The 18260-nt window shown below is 47.2% G+C and overlaps 1 protein-coding gene across 10 annotated transcripts in view; it reads left to right on the top strand.

Annotated features, from left to right (window-relative positions):
• The window catches only part of TBC1D5 (TBC1 domain family member 5), a 586162-nt gene that overhangs the window by 549377 nt on the left and 18525 nt on the right, over positions 1-18260 (top strand). For all 10 annotated transcript variants that reach the window (XM_025287205.3, XM_025287148.3, XM_044938556.2 and 7 more), the window contains one exon: positions 17688-17787. In XM_025287205.3, coding sequence (XP_025142990.3) covers positions 17688-17787 — 100 coding nt within the window. The remainder of the gene's footprint in view (positions 1-17687; positions 17788-18260) is intronic.

Here is an 18260-nt window from a genome sequence, read left to right as displayed (position 1 = left end):
CGGGAAAGGCCGGCAGTGAAGGGTGGGAGCACCAGCGCCCACTCTCTCCCAGGAGCCAGAGTCCATTCAGGCTGCCGTCAGCGCCCTGATCTCCAAACCAGAGCTGTTCTGCAGGCGGTTACTTCTGTGACAGCATAAATCAATTTGATCATCATGAGTGTTTTCATCTTCAAAGGAACAGGAATGTCCGTGACAGTTTTGTCAGAGGCAGTTTGTGTGTTCACCCGAAACACCTCGCTGTGCAGAATCGTTGCAAACCCCTGGACCCGTGGGGAAAGTGGGCTTGGGGAGCAGCATTCAGAAGCGTCAGCAGTGACCCTGCAGCAGGGACCTCGCTGATCTGACACATGTTAGAATGACTATGAAACAAACAGTACGATAAATAGGGCCCTTTACCTTGAACAACTCCTGCAGCCTGGCTGGGGAAGTGAATGCAGGAGAGGCCACGGCTCATGAGGTATGATGAAGCAATGGAAGGAGAATTCTCTGGAACCTGACAGATTTGCATTATGTGTGCTGCTCATCACACACGCTGTGAACTGGGTCGCTGACAGACGTGTGAAGTGTGTGCATGTGTACATTCTGTGTCTTCCTGGGTGTCTGGGTCCAGCTTCACACATGTGTACACCCTGTCTTCCTGGGCGTCTGGGTCCAGCTTCACACGTGTACACCCTGTCTTCCTGGGCGTCTGGGTCCAGCTTTGCACATGTGTACACCCTGTCTTCCTGGGTGTCTGGGTCCAGCTTCATCCATGTGTACACCCTGTCTTTCTGGGCATCTGGGTCCAGCTTCGCACATGTGTACACCCTGTCTTCCTGGGTGTCTGGGTCCAGCTTCACACATGTGTACACCCTGTCTTCCTGGGTGTCTGGGTCCAGCTTCATGCGTTTGTACACCCTGTCTTCCTGGGCGTCTGGGTCCAGCTTCACACATGTGTACACCCTGTCTTCCTGGGCATCTGGGTCCAGCTTTGCACATGTGTACACCCTGTCTTCCTGGGTGTCTGGGTCCAGCTTCATCCATGTGTACACCCTGTCTTTCTGGGCATCTGGGTCCAGCTTAGCACATGTGTACACCCTGTCTTCCTGGGTGTCTGGGTCCAGCTTCACACATGTGTACACCCTGTCTTCCTGGGTGTCTGGGTCCAGCTTCATGCGTTTGTACACCCTGTCTTCCTGGGCATCTGGGTCCAGCTTCACACATGTGTACACCCTGTCTTCCTGGGCATCTGGGTCCAGCTTCGCACATGTGTACACCCTGTCTTCCTGGGTGTCTGGGTCCAGCTTCATCCATGTGTACACCCTGTCTTTCTGGGCATCTGGGTCCAGCTTCGCACATGTGTACACCCTGTCTTCCTGGGTGTCTGGGTCCAGCTTCACACATGTGTACACCCTGTCTTCCTGGGTGTCTGGGTCCAGCTTCATGCGTTTGTACACCCTGTCTTCCTGGGTGTCTGGGTCCAGCTTCACACATGTGTACACCCTGTCTTCCTGGGCATCTGGGTCCAGCTTCGCACATGTGTACACCCTGTCTTCCTGGGCGTCTGGGTCCAGCTTCGCACATGTGTACACCCTGTCTTCCTGGGCATCTGGGTCCAGCTTTGCACATGTGTACACCCTGTCTTCCTGGGCGTCTGGGTCCAGCTTCATCCATGTGTACACCCTGTCTTCCTGGCGTCTGGGTGCAGCTTTGCGCAGTTCTCTGCATTCACCGTGTTTCTCGTGGGTGCAGCCCTACACAAGCAGACCTGGGACTCACGCTCTGCCCCGTGTGCCCTCATGCACCAGTCCCACTGGAACAAGCGCACATCTTCAGCACAAGCACCCTAGCAGCACTGAGTCGACTCTGGGCGTGCTGCGCGGCTTCTGAATTGGGTTGGGTTGCGGAAAGAAAAATAGGAAAAGATTACACTTTCCGGGTGAATTTTTGTTCTCAGTGCTCTGCTCAGTAAGTTTGCTGCTGATGAGAACTTTTAGATTAAGTCCATTTTTTCCAGTTTATTGGGGTACGGTCGATTTACAACATTCTGTTTTTGGTGTGCAGCAAAGTGACTCGGTTACACACACACATATCCACTCTTTAGCCACCACCCCGCAGTGTCTCTAACCCCAGGTTTCTCACTGAGTGTTAACTCCGCATCTGCATCCCGCTCAGAGTTCTGGGGGGGCTCCTTCCCGGGGATCTGTCTGGGGGCACGGCCTGCGGGACCCTCGGCAGAGTTCTGTGGGGCTCCCTCCCCGGGATCTGTCTGGGGGCGTGGCCTGTGGGACTCTTGCACCCTTGCCCTGCACAGCCTTGGCGCGAGCTCCGCTCTGAGCCTCGGCCTTCGAGGGACACGCAGCCGTCCCAGGTGCTTCCCTCCGAGCGTCGTCTCACCCCCCTGGGCTGCTCTGCTGCACCGTCTATTCTGACCAGAACGATTCACATGGGCACAGGCATCCTGGAGTTCCCACCGGTCTCTGCCCAACCACCTCTGTCCCACGGAGCTTTCCCATCGCCCTCCCGAAGCTTCAGGCACTTCCAGGAGGCCGCCATGGACCTACTGAAGCTCAGAGTCCGGAGTCATCCCCTAACCTCGGAAGACCGGTGTACCCAGGATTATCTGCAGACGCTTCCTTTGCTTTCGCTGTTGGAGAGCTGCTTGTATTTAGTTAATATAAGACTCAGCGTTAATGTTAATTGTGTCTGTCAGGAAGCAACAGTTAGAACTGGACATGGAACAACAGGCTGGTTCCAAATAGGGAAAGGAGTACGTCAAGGCTGTATATTGTCACCCTGCTTATTTAACTTCTATGCAGAGTACATCATGAGAGATGCTGGGCTAGAAGAAGCACAAGCTGGAATCAAGATTGCCAGGAGAAATATCAATAACCTCAGATATGCAGATGACACCACCCTTATGGCAGAAAGTGAAGAGAAACTAAAAAGCCTCTTGATGAAAGTGAAATTGGAGAGTGAGAAAGTTGGCTTAAAGCTCAACATTCAGAAAACAAAGATCATGGCATCCAGTCCCATCACTTCATGGGAAATAGATGGGGAAACAGTGGAAACAGTGTCAGACTTTATTTTTCTGGGCTCCAAAATCACTGCAGATGGTGACTGCAGCCATGAAATTAAAAGACCCTTACTCCTTGGAAGGAAAGTCATGACCAACCTATATAGCATATTGAAAAGCAGAGACATTACTTTGCCAACAAAGGTCCGTCTAGTCAAGGCTATGGTTTTTCCTGTGGTCATGTATGGATGTGAGAGTTGGACTGTGAAGAAAGCTGAGTGCCGAAGAACTGATGCTTTTGAGCTGTGGTGTTGGAGAAGACTCCTGAGAGTCCCTTGGACTGCAAGGAGATCCAACCAGTCCATTCTGAAGGAGATCAGCCCTGTGATTTCTTTGGAAGGAATGATGCTAAAGCTGAAACTCCAGTACTTTGGCCACCTCATGCGAAGAGTTGACTCATTGGAAAAGACTCTGATGCTGGGAGGGATTGGGGGCGGGAGGAGAAGGGGATGACAGAGGATGAGATGGCTGGATGGCATCACTGATTCGATGGACGTGAGTCTGAGTGAACTCCGGGAATTGGTGATGGACAGGGAGGCCTGGCGTGCTGCGATTCATGGGGTCGCAAAGAGTCGGACACGACTGAGCGACTGCACTGAACTGAACTGAACAGCAGTAACACTGTAGCAGATACCGTGTCTGGCACTTGGTAAGTGTCTAGGAATGAGTGAAGGCTGTTGAGGGCTTTTTGTGCAGTGCAGGGTTTCAGATGCTTTAGACTTCCTTTGGGCCTTTGCTGAAGCCTGGAAAGTCACCTCACTGGGACTTCCCTGGTGGCCCAGTGGTTCAGACTTCACCTTCCCGTGCAGGGGCGCAGGTTCAGTTCATGCTCAGGGAGCTGAGATCCCACATGCCTCATGGCCAAAATACCAAAACATAAAACAGAAATGATGTTGTAACCAATTCAATAAAAACTTTAGAGATGGTCCACTTCAAAAAAAAAATCTTTAGGAAGGAAAAAAGTGACCTCGTTGCCCAGTGGCATTCACCGACCTGAAATCTGAAAACTATCAAGAGCTGTTAGTACACAGTGAGAAATGGGGGTTTTATAAGTTAGCTTTATGGACAGAATATTTTAAAGTGTGATAGGTGTGTGAATAAACCAGTAATTTAGACAATTATTCCATTCTCTTTTTTTTTTTATGACTCCAAGTATTTAAGCATGCTTGATCCTCAGCTGTTATTTCCGTGGGACATGCTTTTTGTTTGTCCCTAATGGGACATACGGGGTTGGTCAGCCCAGAGAACGGTGTGCGTTGCATCCTCACACGGGTGAGTTAGCTTCGCTGTAGAGAAGCAGGCTTGGCCGTGGCCCTCCTGTCTGGGTCACCCATTGTGCGGAAGCCTCCTTCGGCACAGCAGGGGAGGCAGGCGCGCAGATGGTGATACCGGCCAGCAGCTCTGAGAAGCCCCACTGGAGGCCCCGTGCTGGCTGCGTGCTTGCATCAGTTGGTTTGATCACGTTTAAGAGAAGAGGGGAAAACCCTCGATAAATGAACTAACATCTGTGCTGATTGGCATGGTGGAGGAGAGAACCATTCCAGTTTACAAAAGATTGGTCAGGTTCCTAATTATAAAGACAGCATGAAGGTGATGGCCTCAAAGGCCAAAAGATGGGGACATGTCCCCACAAATGCCCTTTAATTAGCCTGCCAAATACACTCTCTTTTAGGAGAGAGCTTTTCCTCCCAGTTTAAATGTTCATAAAACAGGCAGTTGCCTTAACAACTGTGCCTAACGTTTTTTCTACCTTTTGAATTTTTAAAGGCCAGGAAGTTCCTAAGACCCACCATACACACATGATTATTTATTTAAAAGAGCAGTAACAGGATTTTTGAAAATACTAAGGTTTGTAACTATGCAAGTATGGTTTTATTCTTGTGCTTTCATCTGTGTGAGGTTGCCCTAGTTAAAGATTTTATTTTAATGTCTAGTATTTTTGTTTTAGGAATGTAAGTTTTTTTAGTCTACTTTAGAATTTATGATACGTGATCCAGTTTTCTGTCATCATTCTTATTTTTTCTGTTTACACTATTGTTTTTTGTAATCAACCTCCAGAAGGGCAGAGTTAGACTAAAGTAGCTCACAATGTTGAAATGGTAATAGCAAAAAAGCATATTTCTGAAAGCTTAATGTATTGAATAATTTAATATTAATATTATTAATAATATCATTTAATAATTCAATCGTATTACTTATGATTATTAAAATATCTTCAGAAAATCTGGGATGAATTTAAACAAATTTATACACCATAGATTATGAATACAGTACTATTTTCTTTTTATTACATTTGTGTTTGAAAAGCATCCTTTATTCTCTGATACTCATACACAGCCTCCGTTTATCAAGAGTTAAAGGGGAGAACATGCATAACCCAACAAAATTATCTCACATTTGGCTTTAAAATAGGTGTGTGTGTGTGTACAGTAGAATGAATTGATCCCTAACAGTGTAAGGATTAATTGTGAACAGGACAGTGAGGCCACTCTGGACAGACTGGCTGAGGGAGCTGGGAAAGCTGTCCTGGGAGGCTGTCACCATGCTTCTGCCCCCGTCCCACCCACGCTGAGAAGAGTCCCTTGGACTCTCACCAAGTGGGCATCTAACCATGCAGCCATCTGTTAAAACCACCCGAGAGCAGGGATGTAGTGAAGCGCTTCACGACCTTCCCAGAGGTGCTGGAAGCTGTGTTCAGGAGTACACCTAAGTCCCCGCCATTCGGAGTGTGGTCCCAGCCGGCTGTGTCGTCACCCCGGAAGCTTGTCAGAAGTACCGAGGCTCAGGCCCCACTCAGACCTGCTAAAGAGACTTCTCCAGGTGACTTTCCTGCTATTCAATGCTGAGAAGAGTGAGTCTAAGATTGACGGAACACCAAATCGGAAATAAGATTTTCTGTAGATGAAGCCAGCTTCAGATACGCCCTGGCGTGAGCATGTTCTCCTGTGGGTGATGCGGACGTGCCCTCCAAGCGTGCGCTCTGCTCTGCGGCCCTTTGGCTCGTGTTAGCGCCTGTAATCCTCGAGAGACACTCTGAGGTCGGTGTTAGACTTATCGGCCATTTCTCAGATGAGAGAACCGAGGCATAGAGAGGCTGTGTTGAAATCCCATCTGCAAAGAAAGTTACTAGTCATGATGGGACAGTGTGTAACTTCTGCCTTATCAGAGCCAGAAGGCTAAAATCAGATGAGAGACTGAGACCTTCTTTTACTTCCTCAATAAAAATTATGAGAAGCAGTGGGATAAGGGGAAACTTCTTTTTCTTCATTTTGTGAGCTCCGCCTGTTCTGCTTGTCAGATGTCTATAACCCATATCCCCTGTGTCCCACCCATGGCCAGCATGTGATTGGAGTTAATTATTTTAACCTGCCCACACCTGACTTCGAAAGAATATTTGAAACACTGTCACATGTGGATCAGCGAAGCGAATGTAGATTTAATATGCACTTGGTCAATTGGAGGGGATTGCTGAAAGGCACGCGGCAGTTTGGTAGAGAAAACATCTGCCTGGAAAACTGAGCGTGTCCCTCCTCTTTACCAGGCGACCTACCCGCGGCTGTTCTTGGGCTGCGGTGGCGGCGGGTTGCGATGGTCCCTATTGGGGACCAGCTGAGGCAGCGTGACCAGAGAGCCTGGCTGGCAGGCACCTGGCTCCTGCCTGTCCTGGCTTGTTTTACAGAAGGCGACTTTTAACTTTATAAGGAGAAGGTATTTCCTTTTTTGTTTTGGTAAAATAGGCACAACGTAAAATTTGCCACCTGCATGATTGTGAAGTGTCTCATTCAGTGGCATTAAATTCTGTCATGATACAGTGCATCTGCCTCCACCACTCTTCTTATCCTGCACATTTAACACTCTGTCCCCATTAAACAGGAGTAACTTTCTCTCAACTACCATCCGTCTTTATGTGTTAATGATTCTGATCCCTCTAAGTACCTCATGTAAATGCTACTCTGTGAAAATACCATTTGGTATTTGTATTTTTGTAACTTATTTCACTGGGCATAATATTCTCAAGTTTTGCCCATGTTGTAGCATATGTCAGAATTTTCTTCCTTTTTAAGGCTGAATAATATTCCATTGTGTATACACCATGTTTTGCTTACCCATCCATGTGTTGGTGGACACCTGGGTTGTTTTTATGTTTTAGCTATTATGAATAATGCTCCAGTGAACATGAGTGATTTTTCTTTTGAAACTCTGCTTTCAAATATTTGGGGTATATACTCAGAAGTGGAATTGCTGGATCATTCTGTAATTCCATTATTACTTTCTGAGTAACATTCATACTGGTGATAGAAGCAAGGCCCGAAGCTGTAAAGAGCAATATTGCAGAGGAACCTGGAATGTCAGGTCCATGAATCAAGGCAAACTGGAAGTGGTCAAACAGGAGATGGCAAGAGGGAACGTCGACATTCTAGGAATCAGTGAAACTGAAATGGAGATAGCTAGAGTGCCTGATGAACTATGGATGGAGGCTCGTGACATTGTACAGGAGACAGGGATCAAGACCATCCCCATGGAAAAGAAATGCAAAAAAGCAAAATGGCTGTCTGGGGAGGCCTTACAAATAGCTGTGAAAAGAAGAGAAGCGAAAACCAAAGGAGAAAAGGAAAGATATAAGCATCTGAATGCAGAGTTCCAAAGAACAGCAAGGAGAGATAAGAAGTCTTCCTCAGTGATCAGTGCAAAGAAATAGGGGAAAACAATAGAATGGGAAAGACTAGAGATATCTTCAAGAAAATTAGAGATACCAAGGGAACATTTCATGCAAAGATGGGCTCAAGAAAGGACAGAAATGGTACGGACCTAACAGAAGCAGAAGATAATTAAGAAGAGGTGGCAAGAATACACAGAAGAACTATACAAAAAAAATCTTCATAACCCAGATAATCATGATGGTGTGATCACTGACCTAGAGCCAGACATCCTGGAATGTGAAGTCAAGTGGGCCTTAGGAAGCATCACATTACTACAAACAGAGCCAATGGAGGTGATGGAATTCCAGTTGAGCTGTTTCAAATCCTAAAAGATGATGCTGTGAAACTGCTACACTCAATATGCCAGCAAATATGGAAAACACAGCAGTGACCACAGGACTGGGAAAGGTCAGTTTTCATTCCAATCCCAAAGAAAGGCAATGCCAAAGAATGCTCAAACTACTGCACAATTGCACTCATCTCATACATTAGTAAAGCATTACTAGTAAAGTAATGCTCAAAATTCTCCAAGCCAGGCTTCAACAGTATGTGAACCGTGAACTTGCAGAAGTTCAAGCTGGATTTAGAAAAGCCAGAGGAACCAGAGATCAAATGGGCAATATCTGTTGGATCATTGAAAAAGCAAGAGAGTTCCAGAAAAAAAAACATCTATTTCTGCTTTATTGACTATGCCAAAGCCTTTGTGTGGATCACAACAAACTTTGGAAAATTCTTAGAGACGGAAATACCAGACCACCTTACCTGCCTCCTGAGGAATCTGTATGCAGGTCAAGTAGCAACAGTTAGAACTGGACATGGAACAACAGACTGGTTCCAAATTGGGAAAGGAGTATGTCAAGGCTGTATATTGTCACCCTGCTTATTTAACTTATATGCAGAGTACATCCCGAGAAGGCAATGGCACCCGACTCCAGCACTCTTGCCTGGAAAATCCCATGGACGGAGGAGCCTGGTAGGCTGCAGTCCACGGGGTCGCTAAGAGTCAGACATGACTGCGCGACTTCCCTTTTACTTTTCACTTTCACGCACTGGAGAAGGAAATGGCAACCCACTCCAGTGTTCTTGCCTGGAGAATCCCAGGGATGGGGGAGCCTGGTGGGCTTCCGTCTCTGGGGTCGCACAGAGTCGGACACGACTAAAGCGACTTAGCAGCAACAGCAGCAGCAGAGTACATCATGAGAAATGCTGGTCTTGATGAAGCACAAGCTGCAATCAAGATTGCCGGGAGAAATATCAATAACCTCAGATATGCAGATGACACCACCCTTATGGCAGAAAGTGAAGAAGAACTAAAGAGCCTCTTGATGAAAGCCAAATAGGAGAGTGAAAAAGTTGGCTTAAAGCTCAACATTCAGAAAACTAAGATCATGGCATCCGGTCTCATCACTTCATGGCAAATAGATGGTGAAACAGTGGAAACAGTGGCTGACTTTATTTTTGGGGCTCCCAAATCACTGCAGATGGTGATTACAGCCATGAAATTAAAAGACGTTTATTCCTTTGAAGGAAAGTTATGACCAACCTAGACAGTGTATTAAAAAGCAGAGACATTACTTTGCCAACAAATGTCCGTCTAGTCAAGGCTATGTTTTTTCCAGTAGTCATGTATGGATGTGAGAGTTGGACTACAGAGAAAGCCGAGCGCCGAAGAATTGATGCTTTTGAACTGTGGTGTTGGAGAAGGCTCTTGAGAGTCCCTTGGACTGCAAGGAGATCCAACCAGTCCATCCCTAAAGGAGATCAGTCCTGGGTGTTCATTGGAAGGACTGATATTGAAGCTGAAACTCCAATACTTTGGCCACCTGATGCAAAGAGCTGACTCATTTGAAAAGACCCTGATGCTGGGAAAGATTGAGAGCAGGAGCAGAAGGGGACGACAGAGGATGAGATGGCTGGATGGTATCACCGACTCAATGGACATGAGTTTGGGTAAACTCTGGAAGTTGGTAATGGACACAAAGGCCTGCTGCTGCTGCTAAGTCGCTTCAGTCGTGTCCGACTCTGTGCGACCCCGTAGACGGCAGCCCACCGGGCTCCCCTGTCCCTGGGATTCTCCAAGCAAGAATACTGGAGTGGGTTGCCATTTCCTTCTCCAATGCATGGAAGTGAAAAGTGAAAGTGAAGTCGCTCAGTCGTGTCCGACCCCCAGCGACCCCATGGACTGCAGCCCACCAGGCTCCTCCATCCATGGGATTTTCTAAGCAAGAGTACTGGAGTGGGGTGCCATTGCCTTCTCCCCACGAAGGCCTGGCGTGCTGCAATTCATGGGGTCTCGAAGAGCTGGGCACAACTGAGCGACTGAACTGAACTGAGCATACTCTTTTCCTTATTTTCCTTCCAACAGTGTACCAGGGTTCCAATTTTTCTACATCCTCACCAACAGTTGTTATTATCTGATTTTTGGATAGAAGCCATCCTGATAGCTATGAGACGGTATCTCATTGTTTCAACTTGCATTTCCATAGTGTTTAGTGGTGTTGAATATCTTTTCATGTACTTGTTAGCCATTTCTGTATCTTCCTTGGAAAAATGTCTGAGTCCTTCCTACATTTTTTAATCAAGTTGAGTTTTGTTTCTTTTCCTTGCTGTTGAGTTCTAAGAGTTCTCCGTGTATTCTTGTATTCATCCCTTATCAGAGACATGGTCAGCAAGCGTCTTCTCCCATTCTGCGGGCTGCCTTTTTACCCTGGCGTCCACAGGTGCTGTGCGTCTCAGTGCTGGGACAAAGCGCTGCTTCAGTGGCGGAGAAACAGAAATGTCTGCTTGTGTACGTTCTGCTCCTAGCTAGCCACCTAGCCATGTCAACGTTTATTTATAAAATAAAGGGTTGAAATGAGTTATCTCTAAAGGAAATTACAGCACTGAAATGATACGATTTACTGAATACCTTAAGTTTTGAGTTTCAGTTCTAAATTTCTAAATGAAATTTCTTTTTACTAAATACCTTAAGTTTTGAGTTTCAGTTCTAAATTTCTAAACGAAATTTCTTTTTCATTCACATTTACCATGTTTGTTTACATCCTGTTTGAAAACAGGAGCCATTTTGTTTACTGGGAATTTGATAACCGTCTTTATTTTTTTCAGTATCTTTAAGAGTCCCATTCTTTCCAGACAGCCCATGATGCTCCCACTTTAAGTGCAGAGAGAGGCACCACTACCCTGAAACTGCTGCTCCCAGGTTGTTCTTCAGACATTGGACAAAACACTGTAACCATTAACCTTTTCACAGGTTATTCATTTAAGTTATTCTCACCACTTAGTATTGTTTAGAGAACAGATTTGTTTAGACTGTAGTGTTGCTTGGAGTTTGACTTGAAATACATTTTGGTAATTTAAAAATATTAATATATCCTGTGTCTACTTGGTAATCACCTTTTACTTTTTTCTTATTTCTTTATTATATTATTTAAATAATATTTTGATTTGATTATTACAAAAACATAATCTGATTTCATTGTACAAAATCCAGAAAAAAATGGCCTCCAATGCTACCATTTGGAGAAGAACCATTAGTATGCATGTTGCTGTGCCGTGTTCCCCACGCGAGCGTGTGGTTCCAGGCTGCATGATACTCTGCGTCAGCGAACCGCCCGTCACCCGAGTCCCCTGCCACTGGGTGTTTGGCATTTGGAATATGCATGTGCATATTGCCATCAAAAGGATGAGGAATTTCCTGGGCGTTGTTTACACATGTGTCTATAATTCCTTGGAATAACCGTATAGGACTATATTAATAATCTAGAGAGCAAAAGGAACATTTATTGAGCGTTTACCATGTGCAAAGCACTTCATCTGGAATATCTCGTGAAATTCAGTCCCCAAGCATGAGCTGAATTAGGGGTTATTATTATTCCTAATTATCCCCAGGAAACCAAGCTCAGCAAGCCGGGCTGTGGGGCAGGGCCCAGGGACTGTCCGTGCTTGTGAGGTACACATGGCACGGCGCTGCTGAGCAGCCGGCGAGCTCCCGGCGGTTCTCCCGTGGGCCCTCCTCTGCGGACGTCGGGCACCCTGGCCGCCGCGCCATCGCACTGTGTGTGTGTGTGTGTGTGTCTGTGTCTGTGTGTCTGTGTGTCGCCGTGGTGTAACCACAGCTGTGTCTGTGTGTGTGTCTATCTGTGTGTGTGCCTGTTTGTGTGTCTGTGTGTGTCTATGTGTGTCTTTGTGTGTGTCTGTGTCTGTGTGTGTGTGTCTGTATGTGTGTCTGTATGTGTCTATGTTTGTGTGTCTGTGTGTGTGTGTGTGTCTGTGTGTGTGTCTGTGTGTGTGTGGCCCTGGTGTGACCACAGCTTCCTCAGGACACTGAGACCTCCGCACTCTGCTTTCTCAGCCTCTCCGTTCCCTTCCCACCTGCCCCTTGCTGACCGTCCGCGGTCAGCGGGCTCGGCTCTCTCCTGTCTGCTGGCCGCAGTGTGTAGCCCGTCTTGCCGGTGGGGTCGGTCTCATCCCCGTGCGCTCCGCGGACCCCGCCCTTGGGCCCTTCCTGTCCCCCCTTTCTCCAAACCCAGAGGGCTGAGGGCTGCAGTGGGCAGGCCCCGCTGCACCTGGGACCCCCGGCAGGTTGGGGTCGGGCCCAGCCCCCAAAGCACCATCTCTGAAGGAGATGAGGGGGCGGGAGGCCTCCAGCCCAGCTCAGCTCCTGCTCTCCACGCCCCGCCCAGCTGCGGGCTCTTTGCCCTTGTTCCCAGCTTTTCCGATTGTACTCCTTTGTTCACTGGGTCCCTGCCTCCTAAAACATCTTTATTCTTCACTTCCTCCGAGCCAAGTCCCTCTTCTTGAAGATTCATCAGAAATGCTGCTGCTTGCTGAAAATCTTTCATTTCCACCTCTGTGCCTTGGAAGCTGGCTTCCCTGCCCGTGATGGTAAAGGCTCTCCTCTCATATCTGCTGTGAAGCTTAATGCCTTGCTCCTCTCATGCTTGATGTGTGGTCTTACCTCCTCCTAAGTTTGCAGAGGTCACAACACATCTCTTGTTCATTACTGTATTTCCCACAAGCCCTAATGCAGTATCAATGAATATATTTGTTGAAGAATGAATAAATAATAAACTACAAAAGCTCATCCTGTTATTAACCAAGAAAGAACATAAAGACATTGAAGCACTTAACAAAATTGATCCATAAAATCCACGTTAGAAAACAGTTTAAACAATTTGATGCATATAATATGTGAGTGAAAGTGTAATGATGTGTCAACTATTCGGGGAAGAATGGTGGTGGAAATACCACTTTTTACAAAGCAAATTCAAAACACATTTCTCCAGATACAGCCTAAACAAAAATCATTTGACAAACGGAACACAAACAATCATACCTGAATGAAGGAAAATGATTTAATAAGCTATTTAGGGATGGGTCTGAACACTGTAAATGGTGAGCTTCTCTTAAAGGAAACTGAGATACAAAGGCACTCCTTGGAAGGGCCTGGTAATCGAGTGTAAGGAGGAATATGTTCAGAGAAGCACTGGGAGTCGTGGGCAGGCGACCTGGGTTCTCACAGTGCCACCTCTACATTGGCATTGCTTCAGAGGCAGTGGCTTGCAGAGGCGCCCATGTCTCATGTGGGACGTAGTGAGAGAATCCACCACATGGGTTTGTTGTGAGGGGTAAGTGAGTTCCTGCATGAAGAGCCCAGGGCTGGGCCTGCCACAGCCCCTGTGAAAGGGCTGGAAGCCAGCAGTGTGCTCCTCTGCGGGGCGGCCCATGTTCTCGGTCCTTCCCCGGAGGCTGCCAGGCCCCTCTGGTGCTGCGCTGCTCACACGGTCTGCTGGTGGCCCGCCTCCTCATCCTCCACCAGTTTCTCACCCCACACATCAGTGGCTCTGCAGAACTTGAGTCAGTGGTGGGCTCCCAAGTCCTAATTCATCCTTCTGGGTGGAGCCACATAAAGATGTTTAAACCAGAGACCAGTGTTTTCTAAGAGTGAATCACCAACCTCCGTATTAAAAATCGGTTCTATTGTTTTGACCTGACTTAAACATTAAAGAATAATGTCCTTTATGGAGTACCTGTTCTGTGTCAGACACTCTCCGTGTGTTGCCATTTGGGTCTCATCAGTGCCTTGGGGGAAAAGGCGAAATGAAGGAACTGTTCAAGATGGCACAGCCAGTGTCCTCAGACTGGCAGAAAGAGGATTCGAACCAGGTGTGTCCACGCCCGCACGCACCCGCTTCCACCACCTGCCTCCCGCAACGGAAGGCAGAGCAACTGGCAGAAAGAGGATTCGAACCCAGCTGTGTCCACGCCCGCACGCACCCGCTTCCACCACCCTGCCTCTCGCAACAGAAGGCAGAGCACGCATGCAAAAGCAAACATAACGAGAACGTTTCTTCATGTCTTATTTATACATAAAAATGACACTAACTGGTTGGTTTTATAAAATTTCAAGGCAGTTAGCCAAGCATTTGTTTTTCATTACAGACCACCATTAATGAAAGCAAATGACTAAAGCTGTCTGTGTCTGAGGCGTGTGGAGCCTCAGAAGGTAAGACAGAAATGGAAGGTCTCTTTCCACAATTTTAGAATCTTGATTCTTGGCTCGCTCTTTTATCTGTAATTATATAAAAGAGTGAAGAATAAATGACAAACCACCCTTGAACCAAGTGATTCCATTTCTAAAGTCTGATCATTCAAGGGCTTGGGTGTATTTTCAGATTAAGCAAACTCCAGCAAGATCATGTACTGGATTTAATATTCCAAATGGAAGAGTTTCTTGGGCCCCTCCACCTGTTTCAACTACTCTTTGTCTCACAGTTGGGCTTCTGTGTCAGCTTTCCATTGAAAAAAAAAGTCTTACAAGAATGAAAACTGCTGTTTTCTGCTACGTGGATTCCATTTGTACTGAGGTTTACTCAGGACTTAGGCAAGCAAGATGCTCTTCATTTGCTGCCAGTGTCTAAGTGAAAGTGCTCGCCTGGAGGCCTGTGTTGTGTCCCGTGTGCTCACCCAGCCAGCGTGCGCCCTGGGCTGCCGCGTGTGCTCACCCAGCGTGCGCCCCGGGCTGCCGCGCGCACTCACCCAGCGCACGCCCCGGGCTGCCCCGCGCGTGCTCACCCAGCGTGCGCCCCGGGCTGCCGCGTGTGCTCACTCAGCGCGCGCCCCGGCTGCCCTGCGCACTCGTGCAGGTTGCGCGCTCGTGCAGGTCGTGCACCTCACAATGCACCGGGCGCCAGTCTCAGTCTCAGCCCACTTTCCTTAGAGTCACATTCCTACCAGCACAGTGACGTGTTTGGAGGAACAGACCTCCTTGAGCTCTGTACTCCCTCCCACTGTCAGCACCTCACCACCCACAGGCTGGACCTGTGTCCTCTGACTCTCTCCTCTCCAGCTCTTCTTCCCTCCCAGCTTTTATTTTAAAAAAATCACACGGAATACACTTAATCCGTTTAGGTAGGAATGACTGCTGGGGTTTAAGGCTCCCGAGGGCTTTTGTATCTCATAAAAAGTGATCACTTAATCCAAACTAAACTCATACATAGAGTAAATGGAGAAGAGATTTTAACCAGCTGGTGGTACATTCCTGGTGTCCTTTGTCCATTCTGGGCTGTCAGCACCCCAGTTGGAAGCCAAGGGCAGGGACAAACTCCAGCCAGAGCCTCTCTCAAGAGACTGCCAGGTGCTGGCCACAGTACAGTTCTAGACTCTTCCAGGTGGGTTCATATCTGTAACACATTGAAAAGGTGACTTGTTCAATAGTAGGGACACGAGGCCAGGACCAGGATTCTCAGAGCAACTACTCTTATTTCTCTGTAAGATTTTCATGTACTCTACCTCATGGTCTGGTAATTATAAACCTTTCCTATTCCAACTCCAAGCTTGTAAACCTCTTGGGAGCAAAGTATCTAACTTGTGCCTTCTCCAGAGAGTGCTGACATTAGGCCCTTACTGGGTGGAGGATTATTTAAGGTTGCGTGACTTGTGACTGGCAGGGCTGGAAATAGGACTCAGGTTTCCTTATGCCTTGTGCCACTCTAGTGACCCTTCATCCCACTGCCGTGTCAGTTATCCGTTGCTGCGTAACAAAGCACCACAAACCCCACTCCTCAAAGCAGCGTTGCTACTGCTCACGGGTTTCCAGGCCACGCGCGCGGACAGGGCTGGGTTGGGCTGCTCTTCTGCGTCGCCTGCTGCTGGCTGGGTTACTCACTTGGCTAGCTTCACATGGGCTGGGCTGAAAGGTCCAGGAAGACATCACTCACGTGTCTAGAGCCTCCTTGTCTCCTGGGGCCCCTTTTCTCTCCATATTGTTTCTCCTCTTGTTCATTATCATAGCCTGGACTTCTTTACAACTAACTATGGTAGCTGCCTTCCTCTAGTGAAAGAAAAGGAAGCAGAAGTTGGCAGGCCTCTGATACAGTGTGACTTCTGCTGCGTTCTCTGGATGAAGGCAAGTGATGGGACAGCCGGGATTTGCGGGGAAGGGAAGTAGACCCCACCTCTTAATGAGCAGAACAGCGTGTACATCGAGGAAGGAATAGATAGTGACCATCTTCGGAGATGAATCATGACCGAGGTTAACCAACAGATGTAGTGTTCTTTTTCTGTTTCCTGTGGGGTCCTGAGCAAACAGGGAAGCTCAGGTTTGTGTAGACCCAAAGGAGAAAAAGGAGAAGGAAGATGCCCTGCAACACCTACCCAAGGCCACAGTCCTCATTCCCTGGCTGAGCTCCTGGTTGCATTGTCTTTACTTGAGTATCAGAAGAGAGGCCGTTGTGCTTGGTGGGATGTACAGGGTACATCAGGACATACTTTACACGATGTAAAGTACAGGTTCAAGCTTGGGCCACCCTACAGTGAGCATGTCACAATAATTTGTTTTTAGAGCGACTGCTGTGTCTATTCTGCATCAAGCGTTTGAATGCATGTTCCTAAAGGCTCATCTTCCAGGCAGCCATTGAAAACAGTGCTTTTGGGTGTTGTGTGTATGTGTTGCTCACACGGGGTACACCTGCAAGCCATCTTTCAGCCATTAACTTCCATCCGTGTGTCAGATTGTATTCAGTCTCTTAAGAAAAAGCATGTCTTGGGAGGCTTCTCTCCACTTTGTTTCAACAACAGAGGATTCTCATTTGGAGAGATAAGCGTCTGACCCTGGACAACCAACCTGCCGGCCTTGTCCAGCTCCGGCAACATGCTTTCTTTGTATTCCAACTAACTTGGTTTAAAGTGTCTTACATTATGAGAATTACTCTCTTCTCTGAGAAAAACTCCCTTAATCTTCTAAATTTCCTTGGGAAATTTTTCACATGCATTACTTTTTTTCTTAAAAAAGCAAAAGCTCCAGGCTTTATCCATTTGTTACAGTTAGATTGTCTTTCCACCATTTAGATAATTATCCCACCCAGAGTATTTTTCCCTAGAAACAATTAAATAAATAAAACCCTCTAGTACTCTATCAAGAGAGGAGATGTAAGAGCAGCTGTCAGGGCAAAACTTTCCCAAGTGCTTTGGGGAATCTCATGTTTTAAGAGATTATTGTGGTCTAGAAAATGAAGAGATTTGTTTTAAACAAATGGAAATTTCTGGTTTCTCAAATGTGTATGAGAAAATGTAATGGTTTTGTACCAGCTGTCTAGGGAGTTGGGTCCACTGAAGTCCCATTGACTCTCTATTTGTGTGGTTCAAAAGTTACTGAAGGTATTTTATGTCCTTTTTTAATACAAGTGTGTATGGGCAAACATTTACACACGGCAGGAAGCCAGAGTTGTTGTGAATCACGTTTTACTCCTCTGTCTCACTGGCGGTGGCAGGGGTGGGTTTGCTCTCGTTCATTTGCTGCTTCCTTTTGTTTTGTCTAGGACTAAAATGACATGAATGGCAGCTCTTTAAAACAGTCCAGACCTTTTGGAGGACTCTGGGGATTTTCTTTGATTTTTGTTTTCATTTTCGTATCTTTGCCCCCTTCATCTTAGGAAGAAGAATTAGAAGCCCAAATTTCCTTCCTTCAAGGACAGTTGAACGACCTGGATGCCATGTGCAAGTACTGTGCGAAGGTGATGGACACCCATCTTGGTGAGTGCAGGGCTCTGGCCCCGGGCATGGTGGCAGCACCCGCCGTGGGCGCTGGTGCTGGGTGCTTCCCACGAGTTAGCCCGCGTCACCCTTGCAGACGGGGAAACCAGAGCGCAGAGATTAGCCAACTTTCCCCAAATTATACCACCAGTCAGTGCAGTAGAGAGTCAGAATCCAGCAGTCTGACTCTAGATTTCAGCTCTTAATGGCTACACTGCCCTTTCTAAGTATCTCTCTACCCGCAAACAAACAAACAAACAAGCAAATCCGGAGCTTTCGAGGTCAACAGTCAACTCTGCTGTTGTGCTAATCTATCTGTAATCACTCATGTGGTTATTTGGCAGTGCTTACTTTATTTTTTAAATATATATTTTTTAATCAGCTGTCTGAAATACATGTTGGGACCTTTTCTTCCTTCTGACTGTGTCGATATTCTAAGAAGTGCCCTCGTGTGCCCTTCAGGTTACACGTGA

Source organism: Bubalus bubalis, chromosome 1 (genome assembly GCF_019923935.1).
Source record: "Bubalus bubalis isolate 160015118507 breed Murrah chromosome 1, NDDB_SH_1, whole genome shotgun sequence".
NCBI classification, from domain to species: Eukaryota; Metazoa; Chordata; class Mammalia; order Artiodactyla; family Bovidae; genus Bubalus; species Bubalus bubalis.
This window is presented reverse-complemented; position numbering and strand designations above follow the sequence as displayed.